This window comes from Trematomus bernacchii, unplaced genomic scaffold, assembly GCF_902827165.1.
Source record: "Trematomus bernacchii unplaced genomic scaffold, fTreBer1.1, whole genome shotgun sequence".
NCBI lineage: Eukaryota > Metazoa > Chordata > Actinopteri > Perciformes > Nototheniidae > Trematomus > Trematomus bernacchii.
In genome coordinates, this window is record NW_022987714.1 from 11,968,118 (window position 1) to 11,988,665 (window position 20,548).

General features: G+C 40.7%; 1 protein-coding gene across 1 annotated transcript in view; it reads left to right on the forward strand.

Annotated features, from left to right (window-relative positions):
* Positions 1-20,548, forward strand: part of LOC117491303 (FYVE, RhoGEF and PH domain-containing protein 4-like) — a 48,817-nt gene that overhangs the window by 4,977 nt on the left and 23,292 nt on the right. Inside the window, 1 exon segment of the mRNA XM_034141210.1 lies at positions 18,654-18,737. Coding sequence (XP_033997101.1) covers positions 18,654-18,737 — 84 coding nt within the window.

The window sequence follows — 20,548 nt, forward strand, 5'->3', positions numbered from 1 at the left end:
CTTAATTGCATATTGAGAATACCAAAGCAGGTCCATTACTCACTGTCTGAAATCCAATACTTCACCATGGAAACAATAGGCCATCCTGCCTATAATAATCAATGAATATGTTGGCTCATAAGAGGTATGATTTGCTAACATAATGTTGAAATACTCACCACACCCCACATGCCGGACATTCTTCTGATAGACATTTCCTGGTAAAATAGTGTTCAGTTATTTACAGCCAGAGTGTTTCTGTAATGTTACAATATATTTCTGTGCTGTTCGTGACATTAATTTATTTTGAGATAAACGCAACATATGACTTTCCTATATTACCCAAGTCATGCTGAACATTGCGGAGTCATAGCATTTATTCTCAACAGTCTCACTAATGAAACACAAATCCTGTAACGTTTTTAACTCAATTGACACTAAATAGGCTGAAAGCTGACGGGGCGTTCATTATAGGATAAACGTTAAAATGAGTTAATTACAGTGTTTCATTTCATAACCTGACCTAACCCTTTTAGCAAGACTGATAACTGCAGTGCTTTAAAAGATCTTGAACTTTACAGATTTAAGGATCATTTAGTCATTATGCAACACAGGATTGCACAACCAAATGCAGTTGTAGCTTATTCGAACATGCTAGACAAGAAAAACATGACGTAACAAACCAGAACAAAAACAGTAGTGTGTTCCTGTTGTGCATTTTTATCATTTGTGCCCAGAGGAATGTGAACAGAAGCAACACAAACAATGTTCAACTCTGGGTAAAAATGGCTGACATGTTTGACCTACCATTTTTGACTTTAGGAAAACAAATTAGCAATGGTTCCTGCTTGTAAACTCAAGGCAGTCAGTCAGTCGGTTTACATTTTAATTTTGAAACATAACATGACAATAAAATAGACAGTAAATGTGTGTAACAGCTAGAGTAGGGTTATTGCCACTTGTCTCTACCTGATAATGTGATGATATTTAACTGTAACTGGTACCTGAAATAATTTTTTTGTTCGATGTTTTTTTATTGTTATTTAAGTGACTTATCTAGTACATTTAGATAAGAAATTACTAATAGCTTTGTAAATAAAAATAATTTAAAAAAAGTGAGTCCAACCATTTTGGCAGTACCTCTACAACACACTAGACGGCGCTCTTTGAAACACCAGTGACCTTTATTTAACCCTCCTATTGTCTTCGTTTTCCCCCCCTTACTTTGGTGTTCGTGGTCAAATTTGACCGGTCCTGTTTTAACTGCTATTACATTAACACAAAAACCATTAATCATCACCAAATTTCATTTAACACCCTTTCAAACTGTACATATTGTATCAGACTACTGGTATACATGAAAAACTGCAGTAAATATACAAAGAATAGACACTGAACATGTATTGCGTGTGCCAGGTGTGATCCATGCGGGGGGATGGGCACATAAGAGCGGGAAATGTGTCATTGTTCTGTGTGTGTGTGTGTGTGTGTGTGTGTGTGTGTATTTGTGTGTGCCAGGTGTGATTCACATGGGGGGATTGGGCTCATAAGGGGGGGGGACACATCTAGAGTATGTGTGTGTGTGTGTGTGTGTGTGTGTGTGTGTGTGTGTGTGTGTGTTTTATCTGATCCGGATGGTTACTAATTCCTTTTCTTTATGGCGGTCATTTTTGACCGGGAACACCATGGGTGTTGCAAAGTTGACTAAATCATCCAAAATGCAATGAAAGTGGTGATCAGCAATTGTATATGTTCAAATGTCTACTGTGAAGGATATCATAAAGCCTTAATGCAATCGAATGTAAAACAAAAACGTTATGATTGATGAAAGTAGTAAATCGGTCAGATTTGACCCGAAGACAACAGGAGGGTTAAATGAAAATCTTCAAGATTATTCCTTCAAACCAGAATGTCTCGTTTCTTATTTGTACATCTGTTGATTAGGTGACAGCAAGTGTGCTTCTGTTGTTTAGTAACTGTTTGAATTAATAATAATTATAATAATTAAAGATTGATTACATTTCAACACAACAAAAGTGCTGCATGTCATGTCTAAACTTACCATGAAATCAAATGAATAGTCACACCCTGCCTTATTAGATGGAGTATTGAATGTTTCCTGTAATCCAATCTATTAGATTCTCCTCTAGCTTGTTAAAGATTTAAAACTGTAGCTGTTATGGGTCCTTTAGGTGTGTGGTGTGTGTGTGTACGTATGTGTGTGTGTCTGTGTCTATGTGTTTGAATGAGTGACTGCACGCTGTCTGACCTTAGACCAGCACTCCTGACCTGTCTGTGGTAATGGCTCTGCAGTAAATGAACAGACAGAAAGTGAGCGGACAGTTATTTCCTGCATGTGTTTCACTCACATGCACTCACAGTCCGCGGGGATACGCAGGCGGCACACATACCGCTGCTGATGGTGACGTCTGGATGTAGTTATTGTCTTCTCTCGGCCTTCCGGTCATTAACTAATGTGTTGTGTAGTGAGGCCTGCTGCACAGACTCTGCTGTGTCTGCTGTGAGCAGGTCGTTTCATGTAACCGCTGGTAGGATTTCATTTTAATGGGCATCCATGTCCGGTTGTAAAGGGTTAACAATAAAGTGTGTGTTGGTTCATTATAAAGAGAATCCCCAGCCCTGTGTTGGACTTCCAGCTGTGATGAATGAAAAGTGAGATGAAAAGGTGAAGAAAAGGAGATCAGTAGATCTAATGGAAGATGAAGGGAAATATAGGAGACAAAGAAAGGGTGGAAATATAGTTGACAGAGAAGAGAATAAAGAAGAGGTCAGGACTGTGATGGCTGTCAGTCTGAATTAGAAAAGAGATGGACAGAGTAAAGGTCCTTGACATTATTTCCAGGCGACCATCCGAGGTGTGTGTGCAGGTGTGTGTGCATTGTGTTCAACCAAAAGCATGTTTCTTCACACAACTTGTGAAAGCAACACTGTCACTGTAACACTTATTGGTGCCTTAGGGTCATTTTCACAGGCAGGTTTGACAATATGAGCGCTCTTTCTCACTTCATGTCAACACTTCAGCCGCTCCAGCCAACCACAGCAGATATCTGTCGTGTCTCTGTAGTCTGTGGTGCTATGCTGCAGTTGTGACAATAGAGGACGAAGATACAAATAGCAATATATCTACATTACATTGTTTTTTTGTATTTGGTTTTTCTTGCACCTCCGCTTAAGTTGTTCTTCTTTTGGCAGTTGACATTTACTGGGGCACTTGGGCTTATGAAATCAGCTCAAAAAGAAAAACATGCAATGTCATCCAGCTGTAACATTTGTTATCTAGTTCCTGAAATCGATACATTTCGGAGTCTTTCACAAGAGCTGTATATTTTATTCTAAAACTTGACTTCAGGCTTGAGGCTGGAACTTGACTGCTGTGCTGTTAGACTTGACTAACCAGACCTTACGAAAGACTTGTTAGTAAAAACGTGCATGTGTCTGGTTTTGAGAACACACATTCCTATGCAATGAAGAATACAAAGAGTAGCTCCTGGTTGAGGCTGTACTCAGATGCAGCACCGCTTTGAGCCTGATGCTAATGCTGCCATGGCAACTAACCTACCTACCGCTTTGACAATGACCTTCGGGTTACATGTTTATACCCTGAGTGATCAACATTTCCTTCAGAAAATAAAACATTAAAGTGAATTTATTCAGTCTTTTAAAAATCAGTATCAGGATGTATTGCAGGATCCATTATCACAATTAAATTACAGCAAAATCTTTTCATTTTGGGTTCAAACTGATGCAAATAAAATAAGCTAGGGGATCAACCATGTTACAGTTCATCCAGAGGGGGGCATGAATGTATACTTTAGATTGAATGGCAATCCATTCAACACTTATGAAGACATTTTAAACAAAATCAACAACGTTAAACTCATGGTGGCGCCAGACAAAAAGTTAGGGAGCACCAAACTCTATTGGGTTCATCGACTGGGGACCATGACTATTAGTACATTTCATAGAAATCTATTAAACAACTGTTTAGATATTTTTGTCGAGACAAAACAATAGATTGAATTTAAGCATTTGAGCTTTATATAAATCCAATTATTAACACATATTTAAGTGATACAGGTTTTTTCTGATAGTACATTTCTTATGATTTGCTCTATGAAGACTCTAAACTTGAACTTGAGACTGTCATTGAAAAACTACTCAAAGAAAATTGACTTTGGACTTGCCCCAAAATACCTCTATGCACTGTTCTGGCTTTCACAACATGGATCTGGATTGAATGAGACTCCCTGTGGAAATGTGTTACCACTGTCTGGTTGTCATGGGAAAAGAGTGGGTGGCCTTTATTTCCATTTCTCCCACTACTGCCAACATTAACTGTGCTACTCAGTCTGAACCTGGGCAGAAAGAAGCTGAAAGTACATCACATGAGTCACTGCCAGTGTAAAGATGACAAATGAAAAAAAAACCTTTACTTCAGAATTCTACTGTATAACATACATACATTCTTCATCATCTCTACCTCAAGACGCCTTGCCTTTTCTCCCCCTCCCCTCTCTTCCTGGAGGGTTTATTTTCTGTCACACTCAGCACCTATATCCGCTACAGCCACCACCACCAGCAGCTGATGAGTACGGCCATTGGCTTCTTCCCCTCTCACTGGCCCTCCCCTCACCAAACACAATGGGGCTGATTGTCCATGCGACACCACACTCACACACAGAGGGGGCTTTACTCTGGGGCAGCAGCAGCTCCCCCACCATATGCCCCATCTCCGCTGGAATGTGATTATCTTCACTTGCCGTAGAGAGGAATGAGGAAAGGATAAAAAAGAAGAAGGGAAGCATCTGAGGTTGGGAGTGAAAGGGCGAGTCTGTCACTGAACGTCCAAGTGTGTGTGTGTGAGAGAGAGAGAGAGAGGGGAGGATGCAACCAATGCAGCGAGGCGGCAGTTTACCACAAGCCTGAACCTGCCAGTGCAGCGACAGAGAGCTCAGAGAGAGGGGAGGGAGAGGTTTTCACTTCAGTCTAGCAGTGGATTTGAATTCCTTCACTGGACTCCACCTTGCTGCTCCTCACCGGACACAACCTCCACTCAGGTTAGTGCATATCTCTTTTTAGACCCCATTAACCAAAGAGCATCAAAAAGCCATATTCATCGCGTGCACAATGCAAACGTGGGGCGTTGAGAGCTAAAACACTAAATGTGGGTGGTTTGTGACCAAAGACACTGAAAAGCTTGCTCTCTGCTTCACACAGACACACATCGCCTGCTGAGGCTGATGGTTAGCAAAGAGGGGAGCACACATCACAAAAGGTAAACCCTGGCTCTCACCACAGGATGTTTCTCTGCCGGTGCTGAAGCTAAGTGTGGCAGCAGCGTGTGTGTGTGTGAGGGAGTGTGCTATGGGGTCCTCTAAGCAGTGGGAGCTGTATTGGCTGGCTATTAATTTGCTTTAAGGCGTTGTTTACCCAGACTCTCAGCTGCAGGCTGTCTCAAGACACACACACACACACACACGCACACACACACGCACACGCACGCACACGCACACACATGCTTGTGCACGCAGACAAGACTGCTGCTGATTTCAGAAAACTCTGTTTGCCATAATCGCCCTCATCTGTCCACTTTGAGGTGTGGGAAAATATGTAAGAGTGTGTGTGCATGTGTGTATACTGTGGCTTGCTGTCTGCAAACAAAGCTATGATGTAAAGTCACCTTGTCATTACAGCTGTAATACAATCTCCCTATGATGACTGCTTTCAGTTGATGTCCTGATTCCTAATAGCAACAAAGAGAAGTAGCTGCTTAAATAGTGTTCATCAAATAACACATTGTTGCAGTAAAGACCTTATTTATTATCAGATACATTTGCCTTATGGGTTTTTACGATTTCAGCTCAATCCCCCCACTCAATCTCCACGCTGCGTGCACACACTGAAACTCATTTGGCGAGCTATCTCTGCAGTTGAAACCATTAACTTTATCTGCAGCAATATATTGTCTGTAGTGGCTTCTGTGTTGCCAGGTCCTGCTGTATGTGCTGCGATGGAGGCAAACATTAACCGGGCTTTATACTAAAAAAGGCTCCTCGCTGGGGTCTGTGTGAGGGATCCCGCTGAGGGGTTTCCTCTTGGATCAAGCAAGACCCGGCAACAAATCCAAAGTCTCAGGTAGAAACAAAGAAGAGGGTAAGAGAGGAGGAGATTCTTCTGTGGGTCAACATTGAAGGTGACTCTTGACTTAGCTTGTACCACTGCTCAGAAGTAAGGGAACCTATCATGAAGACAGCAGGGGCCAGGTACAAGATGTGACCAACAATGGGATTCCATAGAAGCGAGAGAAGCTAGAATGAGGAAGGAATATGCTAGCAGTATCATCAGTATGAATACTAATAAGGACCTTCAGTCTACAGTCATTAGATTAAGAACACTCACTTCCTCACATTGCATTTGTCAGCACATGTGTGTCTGTAAGCATTGTAGGTTTGGATATGAATCCCACCTGCCCAGAGTCTGACTGTGCAGTGCTCTGTCAGCAGCTGCAGCTTAATCCTCGTGGGATTCATTTTCCTCACCTTCCCTGCTTCATGTCCCTCCTTTACCTCTTGGATTATGTTTGTTTATTGCTCTTATTTCTCTCAATGCAGAAGTAAAAATGCTTCTGTTTTTTGGCAGCCTGTGATCTTGTCGATTTCGTCCTCTCTGTGTTGAGGGTTGTTTCTTTTTCCTCACCTATCCTTCCTCCTTTCTCTCCTTAACCTCTTGGATTTTGTTTGTGTATTGCTCTTATTTCTCTAAATGCAGAAGTAAAAATGCTTCGGTTTGTGGCAGCCTGTGATCTTGTCGATGTTTCCTCTCTGTGTTCATTGTGGTTTGTCTTTATGGTGAGCCTTCCCTGACACAGAACAGAAATGCTGATACAGTTTGACATTGAACCCCTCCAGGTGTCAGATTAAGTGCTGTGTGACTAAGGGTGTGAATTTGGTTTTACAGAAATGCACGTGACTCGGACCACTGTGGGTTTACATTTGAGTGCAGTGAAGATATTTTGCAAATCATGGGCGCAGAAATGAGGAAGAGACCACTTCATTATCATTTTAAGCATGCACAGTTAAAGCGGAAGTTTAAATGTTGGTGTTAGTTTCTCTCTGCCTCATTAGAGCCCTAAACTTGGCTGCGGGGTTGGCCTGCAGGCTTGCTTTCTGGATTGCAGAGTTTTTTTGTGCATTCCAGCTCCACACTGAGAATTTGGGCTCCAGTGCCTCCAGTCAGAGGGGCTCATTCATACCGAGCACAATGATCCTGTTTTTGAGCCACAAGTTTTTACCCACGCTGTTTGATTGGCATTATATTCAGCTCAGCCTCGATTTACTTCATCCATAATGCATTGAGTCAAATCTGTTCAGCATTAATGAATCTCTGTTGCTGTTTCCTCAATTCATTGGAATCAATAATGGGAGACAAACAAAGAGACGGTTAAGACGGATCAAGATGAAGAATTCATCAGAAGTATTCTTATGGTGAGGTGCTGAATAAATTGACTGTTTGCTAAGCACTGGATCCAATCGTTACTATTGTTTTGCCTATCATGCTTTCCATTCTCTGCAGATGTACCACTCAAAATGAATAGACATAAATGATCAAATATGTGTTCCTGATTTTAGGCAAAGTTAGATCAAAGCATTTCTAGCTGTCATCCATGGTCCCTGCAGATGATAACAGATACACAACCTTTGTGGCCAATGCTTTAATGTTTAATGCAGACTGGTTTTAAAACAAGAACTCTGTAAAATGGTCCACAGCTTAAGAAGGATTGATGCTAAAGCTGTAAGCTCAAGGCAAATTGTCAGTATCCTAAGCAGCTGATGATCCATGGAGAGTATAAGAATGCACAGGAAAAGCAGTGTAGAGATACTTAGTGTCAGTATGTCACTAGACATTCTAAGACGTTCTATTCTGTTTGAATACTTTACATACTTTGACAAGCAACAAAAGATTGAGTCTTGTTTGCCTTTTTAAACATTTCAAACTTTAATGCTACAAAAGGCTTCTATGACGATGACTTTCACCAATGTGAATGGTGAATGTAACGATTTATCTCACATTACAAGTTTTGCTGTTGGCGTTGCGGAATGTTTATCTTCCCAACAGAGTAACTAACGTTGCACAACGCTATAACTACACAGAAGATGTGCTGTGGTGACCGAAGCTTTTTTTTTTAACCCTACAAATTAAGAAATGCTTTTTCATTGTTGGTACTAGCTTATTAGCAAGGTTTGCAAGTGTTTGCAGCTAACGTTAGAGCAGATAAACAAACCATTTCTTAGTTTTGGACACCATACCATACAAACCTGCATAAATAAGACAAAACGCAATCGTGTAATTGTCAAAGCATCCCGAATTGGTGATGTGCATCCGTAACTGCGCTCAAGAAAATAACATCTTGGAATTCCTAAACTAATTGCACATATTTAAATGAGGTATTTGCATAATCCTGCAGAGTTGGCCGATCTCTATGTAAACAAGCCTCTTTGCCAAAAAAATCAAATTCTCCATGATCATTTCTACTAGAGCTACAAACATTTGTATAGAGTTTGTAGTAACTGTATCGGATGTAAAGGGGGTGTCACCACAATACCTTTTGCCTCTGCACCTCGTCTGTCAAAACCTGTGACTCGCAGTGAGACATTTTATTTATTTATTTTCCTTTGCCATTGTTCTGCATAGTGTGTTCTTGGCATAAAGGCAACATTTATAATTTTCCACATGTGTAAACCCTTTATGTCATTACCGCATTATCTCCTATGAATTGGATCTTGAAACAGTACAAATAGCGGTTGCAAATGATGCGCGATAGATTGTGCTATCAGCAGCCAAAATCCATTCTTTGTGAATTCACCCGACAGCATTGTTCTGACGACAGCTCCATGGACACCGCTTCAACATGAGCAGAAATCCATAGCTTGACAACCCTGCTGGGCCAAGTAACGTGTGTTACACTATGATTGGACAATTGATGGGTTTAGCAAAAAGGACAGTTGGGTGAAAGTTCTGAAACATAACCATTCATAATTGTACTGTTTTCTTAAGGCAAATGGTCAAATACTTTTGACATTATCCCTCGCGCAAACCATTCAGAGTCACTGCATAACAGTTAGAAATCAGCTTCTGAAATGTTGTTGACAAGATATCTGTCCATCACAACCTTTTAAAAATGCCATGTGCTGTCACTCATGTGCACAAGGCCTCTGTTGTAGCTCTACGCCTCTAACTCGATGAATAATACCAAGTGCATTTTGTTGTTTTCATCATCAGAAAACATTATAGCCAGCATCAGATGAGTAACAACAACTCACTCATTGGCTTCAGATTGTGAGAACTTCTCATGGGGTTATTTTTGGTAATTTAGCTATATTTAAGTCATCGACTTTTGCTAAGCTGATGGGAATTTGAATGGCTATTTCTGTAAATATGATGCTTTAAATGGGTTGCATTGAATGGAAACTCGATTACCATTAAATACCCTCGGGGCAAGAGGTCCCTGAATAATGTAAATATGAGAGTGCAGCTGGTGTGCTTGAGTTTAGTCTAGTTTTAAACACACAGAGTAATGGTCTTTCATGTCAGATAGACGTCACTTCCACATATCCACACTCGATCTGTGCGACATTTCAAATCCATTTGGTTCAGTGTTATCATGAAAGAGCACGCTGTGAATAAGCACTGTTGTTCATTTATGAACAGCCCGGCCGGCTGGGGCTCAGTCAGACGTGCTGATTGGGTGGACGGGATATTGATTGACACATTTGGGTGCTCCTGCCCAGCAGCTGTGATCTATTATCCAATGTAGACAGCCAGGTCATGGGGGTTTGAGGGGGAGATTGGGGGAAAGGAAGGTGATAAAAGAAAGAAAAGAGTCACAGTGAAAAGGAGGAAGTAAGAGAGATAAACGAGGAGAGAATGACTGTCGATGTTATCGCATTTTCTAACTCCAACATTGATCCTTTTCGCAGTACCCAGTGATCACAGAGGCCCCTATCTCTACACTACTGTTTGGATCTCAATTATTCGTTCTTTCTGCTACTTAATCTATTTTTTTACACATTCATTCAATGTTTTGTACCTACTTGTGTCTTTGCCATATCCGGTCATGGTCATAATTTCTGGATGGTGATTATCGCTGCAGTGACAACCATATATCTTTCCTTCTTTACCTCTATGTCTTGCTTTCTTTATGTTTTCTCTGAAGTAAGGACAGGAACTGTTTAGCAGAGGGGGCTGCTGTTCAGGTTCAGGATCACAGCATGCCCACTTGGCCTGCCCTCATTAGACATGGGCCAGAGAGCATGTTCAGATCATGCTAAAAGCTTATCTTCACATGCTGGGAACAGTGACTGGAGCACGCTGCGAATCAGAAAGTGGATGAACATTTTCTAGACACGATGTATACATTTTATGAGACACATGTTGAAGTTAGTGGACTGTAAGAAGAACAAAGAAAAAACAAACAGCTAAACGTGTAGCTGAAAAGAAAGACTTTCTTGACAACACATGGCGTTTTAATAAGGTGGTAGATCCACAGGCTACTATTCAGACTAAACTCTGCAGCTCAAACAGAAGATCACTGGTGTTTTTCAACCCTTTAGACCAGGGGTGGGGAACCTCCGGCCCCCGGGACGGAGACCATTTGATACGGCCCTCGAGGTAATTTATAAACACACGCAAAAAAAAAAAGATTAAAGAAATCTAGACCGCAAAAGAATTACAAAAGCGAGTGCCTGTTTTTCCTGGCCAAGGTCAGTGTCCTTGAACACAACACGAGCCTAACGTGTCATCACGTGGTATATGTCTCGTCTGACAGGGGTGCAGTTCTGCCGGAGAGCACCAGAACGCCGCTCCGGCACTTCAAAACTTGCAGTACCCATAAGGAGCCGTACACATGCCGCAGTTTTTGCGTGGCTGTGTCTTTAGTTGAAAGCCCAGTGGCGATCTGTTCATCTGTCATACTGATCATACAATCAATAACTTTGTTGTTATTAGCATCTGGTTAGCTAGCTATGCTAACGAATATAAGAAGCTTTTTCTACAACCAGTGAGGTAAAGGCACATCTTTATAAAAAAAAGTTGTTATTAATAAACAAGAATACAGTTTAAAGGAGAGTGATTTGTAAAATATCCATAAAGAAAAAGACAATCTGCTTCCAGTTCTGTTTCATATGGGTGTTGAGAGATGTATCCATAGATCTCTTAATGTTGCTCTCAAAGTGCACCAGATTCATGCTTTTAACTTCAACATTTAAAAATAAATCTTCCCGGGGGCATGCCCCCGGACCCCCCTAGAGGATGGTAGGTCCCCCCCCCCCACTTAAATCATGTTCACATGGATAGGAAACTAAATACATTTGCACACATCTTGTGTCCATATCTTTCTGTTTTGGTGGTCATGCCACAACTGTGCACGTGCATGCATGCGCGAGTCATGGTAAAATATCTGGATTAAGAGGTTGCTTTTTCTTTGCACAGCATGAAAGAAAGGCCAAATGAATGGGCTGTGATTTTAGTATTTTTAAGCAGAGGTCAATCATTTGTACGGCCCTCGGAGGATGTTGTAAAAATTGAAATGGCCCTTGAGAGGAAAAAGGTTCCCCACCCCTGCTTTAGACTTATGTGTATGTGCTACAAATTATAGGTAAACTATCCAGTAAGTAAAAACGATAAAGCTGCACTAATCCCTATTTTGAAACATTGGCTTTGTGCGGTTGTTATTTAGCAATGCCAAGTCTATCGCTAAGATGCTGTTTCAAAGCTCCAGCAAATGTGTGAAATCAGAGATTCAACACCAACATAAATAGCATGAATGGAATTATCTTTTATTTCACAACCACCGTTTCCCGCCACTGTAAAAATGTGATTGGAGGTTGGCATTTGAGTTAGGCTACACATATATCATTTAAACTCTATAGTACAGTAGGTCAATGTTGTGTGTTACCAGCTTGTTGTTTGATGTGGCAATAATAATTATAATCAATGAATCACATGACTATTAGTTTGTAAGAAGATTCACTCTAAGGGATGAAGACACAGCAAATCATCCAACTTGAATGTTTTTGGCACAGCATGCAGCTATCTTCAGTTAAAAAGCTCTAAAACCCGCTGACCCTACCAGCTCAACACCAAACAGCAGACAGACAGTTAGTGGAAACAAAAGAAAGTTAAAAGGAGAGTAAGTGTTGTACTTGTATTTCCATAAATGTACTGTAAAGACTGCTAAATTATATTTTTTAACCATATAAGAGTGCATCACAGAACTGAAACGGTAGTTGGAGAGTAAACTACATCATGTCCATGTTCGCTCAGTGAACTGAAGACAGGGGTCTCATCTGGTTGCCTTGACCACATAAAGGCTTTACAAGGCCTTTTAATTTTCACTCTATTATGTCTGTGGCAGAACACCAATAGCTCTTTGGTAATTGTCCATTACGGAGGGACAGAAGAAAAGGGAGAAGGACGCATCTGCTCATTCAATAGCCAATCTCTCCCACACACACACACACACACACACACACACACACACACACACACACACACACACACACACACACACACACACACACATTATCACCATGAACCTCTGTATGATTAAAGGGGTGTGACTCGGCATATTAATACATTCTGTCCTTTCCATTATTTATGAGTTACATCTGAATGGTAGTTATCTCCATCTAGGGCAGCCATGCAAATGAAGCTGAGGTTACTTTGCATTCTTGCGTCCTTATGGACAGAATAAGTCTTTTTTTAATGTTTAATATATGATCTGGTTCATCATATCATTATAGGATGATAACTGCTGCAGACTCCCCTCTGTGATTTAGGTTTTAACATTTCAGAATCTCATTCATTTCTGCTTCAGTATATCAAGGCTGAGATTAGGTTAAAATTGGGCTTGGAGGTGGGGGTTGTGTAGCCAGATCTGAGCAATACAGTTAGGGATGCACTGGCACATGAGCAGAAAAAAGAAAATGTGTTTAATAATGCGTCGTTGGACTGTTAGGCAGGACTGCAGATAGTTAAATATGAACTGTGACAGCTGGTTAATTCTCATCATTTTCACTTCCCTATCTACCCCTCCTTCCTCAACCTTTCCTCACCAGTGATTAAAAGGGTTTCCCCCCCCTTTTTTTGTCCCCCCCCCCCTCCCACTTTATCCTCCCACTCTGGGGGTGACTTTGTCCTTGACTGCTGGCCAACCCACCAAATCATTACTATGGAAATGGTTTAAAGTGACATCTTATAGGACGCCTCCTTCCTCCTCCCCTTCCTACGAGTCTCTCCCACACCTGGTGACTCTGGTTTCTAGGAAACCGGTTTGAACAGTGACAGAGCAGGTACTCCAAGGGTTTGATGAGTAAATACAGACATGAAGTAACCAGGCGACAGGGTAACTTGTGTTTTAAAGAAACGGCTGTAGCTTTCTTATCGATGTTCTGAGATAAAGCAGAGTTGAAAGGACATTCTGAGATGGATAAACATCGTGTGGGTTACAGGACAGGGAAAACCCAGCTGTACTGGAGAGGAGTGCTGCCAGGTAACTGTAGAGACATTTTTTTTCTCTTTAACCAACAAAAAGAGTATATCAGGAAAGTCTGTTTTGGTTTCAGTAAGGAGCTGTTTGTGAATCATTGAGACAGGAAATGGAAGAAGCCTGGCTTTAAAGCAGAAACTAACATACAGGTGCTTCCAGACGAGTGGATGCATCTGCGTGGGTGCAGTCACCTTAAATAAAATATTTCAAGCATGCAGATGTTCTGTCGTGGGGAAACTATGTTCATAATTACTCACGACTTATAGGAAGGTGAATAACATAAAGATTGTATTGCAGATACGTTTAAGGTGTGGACTGTGTGTAGGGACAAGTACAGCAACGTTTTAATGCCCATTATCATGGTAATAAGGCAGCTTGATGTGTTTTGATAGATAGGTACAAGGGAAAGGGTTGTATAATTAACTCATAGATATTATAATGGCACTTCCTCAGTTGATAACTTACATTAAGACATTTTTGGGGGGGATTTCAAGCTTTATGAAATGTGATGTTTATATATGAAAATAAGGCACATTATCTGATTGAATAGGTTTAGAAGTGAGTTCATTTTTGGACATAAATCTGGTATTGACAAAGCCGTGTTGAAAAGTTATTGTTTCATTGTGTTAACATACTAAGGTCAATGCTTTTGGGGAGAGATTTTAGATGTTTGAAAGGAATCCCTTTGTATAAATTCAGAAAATAATGAAAAAAAGCTTTTCATATTTTTGGGGGAATCGTGTGTTATATAAAGCACGCTATGAATGATATATGAATAAACCCCTATGTAAAAGAATAAAAGAAACAAATTCAATTAGAAGGGTAATTGCTTGTAAGTGCGAGATTTCTTGCCCAGAGTATAAAAAGGAAAAGAATATAACGATAAAAGCCTTTGAAGATTTTGTAAGTCGCTTTGGATAAAAGCGTCAGCTAAATGAAATGTAATGTAATGAAGATAAGTTGTGTAATATCCCTACCGTGCTGGGCAATAGTGCATTATCTAATGCTAATTTGTGCATGACGCACTCGTGGTGAATTTAGCAGACATAAGAACACAATGTTTTATTTCTACTAGACTGAAAAAAGACTTGTTATAAAATAGTCCAGGATCCCCAAAATGGACCAGTGCATATTTGTGTCTTGTTTTTCTCTATGCACTTGCAGTTGAATACTTCTATTGTAGAGTATTCTTATATTTCTGCCCCGGCTGGCATGTGGTTCCACTAAATACAGGGCATACGTAAAATAAAACACGTCGCAATGTGAATAACAAAGCGGCTAGACGTGTTGAAGAACAGAGCGAACACTGGCAGCGACAGTAATGGGATACAGATTTGATTTCATGTGTTGACAGAAGGTCAGACTCGGATCATTGCTTATTTGGTGTTGGACTCGCAGTCTCTCTTCTTGTTGCTATAGAAAGGCTAAATGTAAACAGAGACAAGGCTGCTGTCAACAGATGAGAGATCCTAGTGTGATAAAAGCGTAGATAACAACACTTTGTGAGAAACCGCGTACATGTATACACACACACTACTGAATGTTGTGTTAATGTCACAGCTCATTAACTGTCCTTTAGATGTCAAGGAGAAGTCGCCACTGAGCCCCCTTTCTTTACAGATTTATATAAATAACACATTTATTTTGGTATCAGAGTGAAGGCAACACATTTTCTTCAGTACCGGAGAAGTCAAAGTGTTCATTTGGAGAGCTGATTGGATTGCTGTGAGTGTAACTGCCAAATTAGATTTTCTATTTCTCTTAACTGCCATTGTTGGAGGATTTCCTGCAATTTGCCACCTGTTTTAATGCGTGTTTGATTCACTGTACTAATAGAGGAAACCCAAAGACATAAAGAAGGCAGATGTAAGACTTTCTTAGTTGGCAGCTTGTGATTTCAATATATGTCTGACATGACATGAAATGCATCAATACCTTTCCTGTTCACCTTCACCTGCAGTTTATATTGACTGTAACTGACAGTAAACCGGTATGAAAGACAGACATCAATGAAGAAAGTCAATGCTGCTTTCTCAACCTCTAATTATTTTTTTTACAAGATCAATCATTTCACTGTGACTCCAACACAAAGCTCTTCATCCACATGCACTCTGCCGTAGCTCCCTGTAGCTTTGACAGAGAATAACGTGGACATATATAACAGCTAGTTTCCCTTTTTCTTGCATAGTGGATTATTCTTTGAAAGTAACGCCTTTTATCTTGGAGTTTGAGGTGATACAGTGACAATGAAATAAGGTTTTGTCAGCTAATATGCGTCACGTCCTTCTAATCCTACATTTCAGACCCCCGGCCTTTGAAAACTAACCATGGATAAATCCTATAAAAGAAAAGTCACAAACGAAATGGAGAGTTAATTCTGATTCCTTTGCTTTTACACTGCCAACAATGCTGGCTCACCTGTATGCTTGATATCTTGTGAGAAATAAGCAAACCACACAAAATGTGATGTTGAAAGACACTTCCAGAACAAGCACACAGCATTTGCAGGTAAAAATAGCAATATATAATTTCAAAATGTTTGTTTATTGTCTATCTATATGTTCACAGAGACAATACAGTCGTTTTTGTATACACTTTAACTATATATAAAACTGTATTATTATTACTAAAAAGCTGTATTATGAAATATGTTTAGCGGCTCCAGACATATTTTATTTGGCGGCAAATGGGGCAAAATGGCTCTTTTGGTAGTTAAGGTTGCTAGTTTAAGGTATCTTTTGAAACAGTCTCTTGTCAGTCACTTTTTAAATGTTTTGAACTATTATAACAACAAGAATGGACGCAGCTCTGAGTTTCATTATCAGTAATTAGACCTTGTAGTGAACTTTGTTTCACATCACTTTCTAAATTCGCTAACCACTGCGTGTTGACATGTCCATGTGATTTCTTTTAGTTGCCCTTTTGTGCTTTGGTCAGAGTTTTAGTAAGCTATAACACAGGATTATGAAATAAGAATAACAGGAAGTGAACAGACAGGAAGAGGAAGTTAATGTCAGACCAGTAGCCTGACCAGTACACTCTGCCATCATATATCATCAGTAAAGCAGGTTTCGACCACACCCACCTCTCAGAAACCCACTTATTTAACCTTTATATCCTTCAAAGATGTTGATACCTATGCTCTGGCTCAGTGTGTGGCTTGTTTTTCAGTGTTGATATAGAAACACATCCCCCACTTCAGGAAACAATAGGCTTGTGGTGATTTAAGTCACATAGTCGATAACGGGAGGGGGGTAAAGTTGAGTTAAGGGGTTGTCTCTGTAAAGAAGTGTCTGATTTGTATGTAATGCTTATTGTTAAGCTGCTTATGTGTGTCAGTTTATTCTGAATATGGAAGGTATATAACAGACTGAGGTTCAATTGTTGTACTGTAACGTACGTGTGTGTGTGTGTGTGTGTGTGTGTGTGTGTGTGTGTGTGTGTGTGTGTGTGTGTGTGTGTGTGTGTGTGTGTGTGTGTGTGTGTGTGTGTGTGTGTGTGTGTGTGTGTGTGTGTGTGTGTGTGTGTGTGTGTGTGTGTGTGTGTGTGTGTGTGTGTGTGTGTGTGTGTGTGTGTGTGTGTGTGTGTGTGTGTGTGTGTGTGTGTGTGTGTGTGTGTGTGTGTGTGTGTGTGTGTGTGTGTGTGTGTGTGTGTGTGAACAGCAGGCAGGCCTGTCATGAGGAGTCCAGATGGTGGGTGGAGAAAGCCCTCCTTTAATCCCCGAGCCAAGATATTATACCCCCCTTCACAATACACACACACACATTCAAATCTGTACCTCCTCTCGGCTGTTTCACGACCCCATACTGAGTTTGTCCACTTTTCCTTTACGTGGCATTATCCACACTCTATTACTACTGTGGTGATAGATCCAAACTGACACTGTGATAAATGCTGAGTGCTAGTCTGGTGAGTTAAAGGAAACACTGACAAGTGACACATGAACAGAATATGAAACTATGAATTCAATGACAATATGTGTGTAAATAAACTCCTAGAATGTTGTTACAAATGCACACTTAATTGTCTCTCAAAAAACAAGGACATTTTCTTGCATTCTGTTGTGATTGAACAGTTCACTTCAAGTTTTGTGTTAGAATAATCAGATATTGTGTTCATTGTTGAAAGCCTAATTGTAGACGTTTTGCTAATATACAATATTTAAGTTGTATAGAAACCTATGTTTGATGCAAATCTATTTACGCCACTGAAACCTTCACTGAGGCTCTTCCCTGTGGCCGCCTTACCTAAAGTGAAACTAACAGTTATTGTGACCTATTGTGAAAATCCAGTGAAATACATTTCTATCCTCTGTTAACATTTCTCCCGCTAATATTTGATCATAAATGCGTATGCAGAGAGGAGAGAGGCTCCCCTTGCAGACAATCAAAATGAAATGTATTTAATGTCTGTAAAATATGTAAAGCAACATATAGCTACAGTATGCTGGAACTACTATCAGACCGTAAGTTACAGCAGTTCTATGAGTGCACATGTTGCTTCATGTCGACATTGATCATCCTGCAGCTTTGATATCTCATATGAAATCAAACAAAGGGTGTGTGTGTGTGTGTGTGTGTGTGTGTGTGTGTGTGAGTCTTTTTATTTGTGTCTAAGTTTATGTGAGCCCATCATTGTTTTTACGCCCGTTGCTATTTTCTCTTTAATCTTTTATGTGCATATTAAACGGCTGTGTTGAAAGAGTGTGAGCTGTCCCTACAGACTATGCCCTACATATCACAGACAGACTAATTAGAGTTTTCTCCAAGGGGCGGGATATTCTCCCTTTTCTTCACTCTCAAAACAAACACATGTCTACCCCTGATCTCGATAAAAGCAGCTACCAGAAGAGCTTTTGAATCTCTTCTCCCATCACGCATGTCAAGCATGTAGTCTCAGCTATTGGAGACTTTGAAATGGTATATTGCTTTTATTCCTCCACTCTCATGTTCATCTCCTCTGCACTAAAACTGAATCTGTACTTGTCTTAAATAAAACATGGGGTGGCTTGAAACAGCTCGAAGCTCCCGCCCCAGATGCGGGGGGGAGTATTAAAATATCTGCTCGTATTTCTTTTTATAGTGAAACGTGTGTTTTGTTGTTGCAGATAGGAAAGTCAAAGCTGACTGTTTCCAGACCAAAAACGCTGATGAGGGGCCCTGCGTGGCGGTGAAAATCGAACACTCCAGAGGTAGGAAACATTGCTTTATGCCCGAACACCTCCCTTCTTTAATCTCTTTCTTTTAAATGAAGTTTTTGTATGTATTATTTTGTTGCTGCAAACACCTCTGGGTGTTTAATGAATAGGTATATAGCTATTTTAATACAGTGGTTTCCTGTCTGCATTTGTGTTGCAGTCTTTCACTTAACTTGATCCTTATCTTGTGATGTGTGTGAGGTAGCGCAACCACAAGCCAATTTAAGGGCTGCACGTGTTTGCATTTCAAGTTAAATAGCGTGGTTAGAGTTTCAAAGCCTTTTAGTGCTTTCTTAACTTGACCAAATCAGATGATGTAATGAAAACAGGCTGCAGTGAAGACGAGGTGCCCAGAAGGGATGCAGGAGGATGCTGTGAAGGGCAGCATGAAGTCGCCTCCCTGCTGCAGGGCGCTGAAGGAAGCTGCTGGCCTCTGATCTATTTTTATATAGAGGTGTGTGTGTGTGTGTGTGTGTGTGTGTGTGTGTGTGTGTGTGTGTGTGTGTGTGTGTGTGTGTGTGTGTGTGTGTGTGTGTGTGTGTGTGTGTGTGTGTGTGTGTGTGTGTGTGTGTGTGTGTGTGTGTGTGTGTGTGTGTGTGTGTGTGTGTGTGTGTGTGTGTGTGTGTGTGTGTGTGTGTGTGTGTGTGTGTGTGTGTGTGTGTGTGTGTGTGTGTGTGTGTGTGTGTGTGTGTGTGTGTGTGTGTGTGTGTGTGTGTGTGTGTGTGTGTGTGTGTGTGTGTGTGTGTGTGTGTGTCACAGGTGATGAATGGATGCATTCCTCCAGCCCCAGTCTCTTCCTGCTTTTCACTTTTTCTCATTTTCTCTTTACTGTGTCTCATTCGCTCCTCAAACCCATCTTTCCTTTCAATGCTCTTCCATCCGTCAGTCTGTGCTCGTATATTTTCATCATCATCTCACTTTCCGTCCTTGTTGTCTGTTAAACCCTTTTGTTCTCACCTTCTGCCTTTATCCCTGTGAAATAACTCCACTGTGTCCAGTTCTCTCTTCTCTCTATTCCCATGTCTCCACTTCCCCTATTACTTCCCTCCCACATTCTTTTTCATCACAAAGGCAGTCCCCCGGGGGCCCCTGGTTCGAAGCAGACAGGGGTTCTAATCTCACACTGGCCCTTGAATTAGATGGGGCCGTGTTAATCTAAAGAAAGTCTGGGTAGTTTAACTGAAACGGCTAATCCCCACGCCTGGTGGTAATGGTTGTGTGTCACCCTGTCTGTCACTCACACCCACACTTTTTGTACCAGCATGTTAGACGCAATGAATGCTGTGCAGAGCCAGACACATGCTGTTATCTCATTGAGTGAAGTAGGGCCCTTACGTTATAAACGGTGTTTTATGTGTGGTTATGTAAAGTGGGAAGCAGCAGTTTGAGTAACTTTGTCATTTGCACTAGTCTTTAAATGGTCTTTTGGCAGTCACCTCATTTCTTACAATTAATAAGAAAACAGGTTTCCTTAATTGAGAGACCCAGTTTAATACTGCTGGAGAAACCTGGCTTCCTCTGCGATGCATGAATGTATTTATGTTGAGGTAAAGAGATCTGTTTGAATCTATGAAAAATACATGAATATACTCAAATTTACAAGGCTAATAAATCAATTTTCCAGCTACACAATTCGTTAATGGTGAAATGTAACCATATTCGACTGAAGAACCTATCCTTTAATTGAGGAATGCTTCACCAAAAAAATGATAATTTGTTTAGCAAATACTCATACCATGTGTTATCTTAACTTCTATCTTAAATTTAGGAAAACAACAGTTTTTTTCTGGCTTGCCTAAACGATG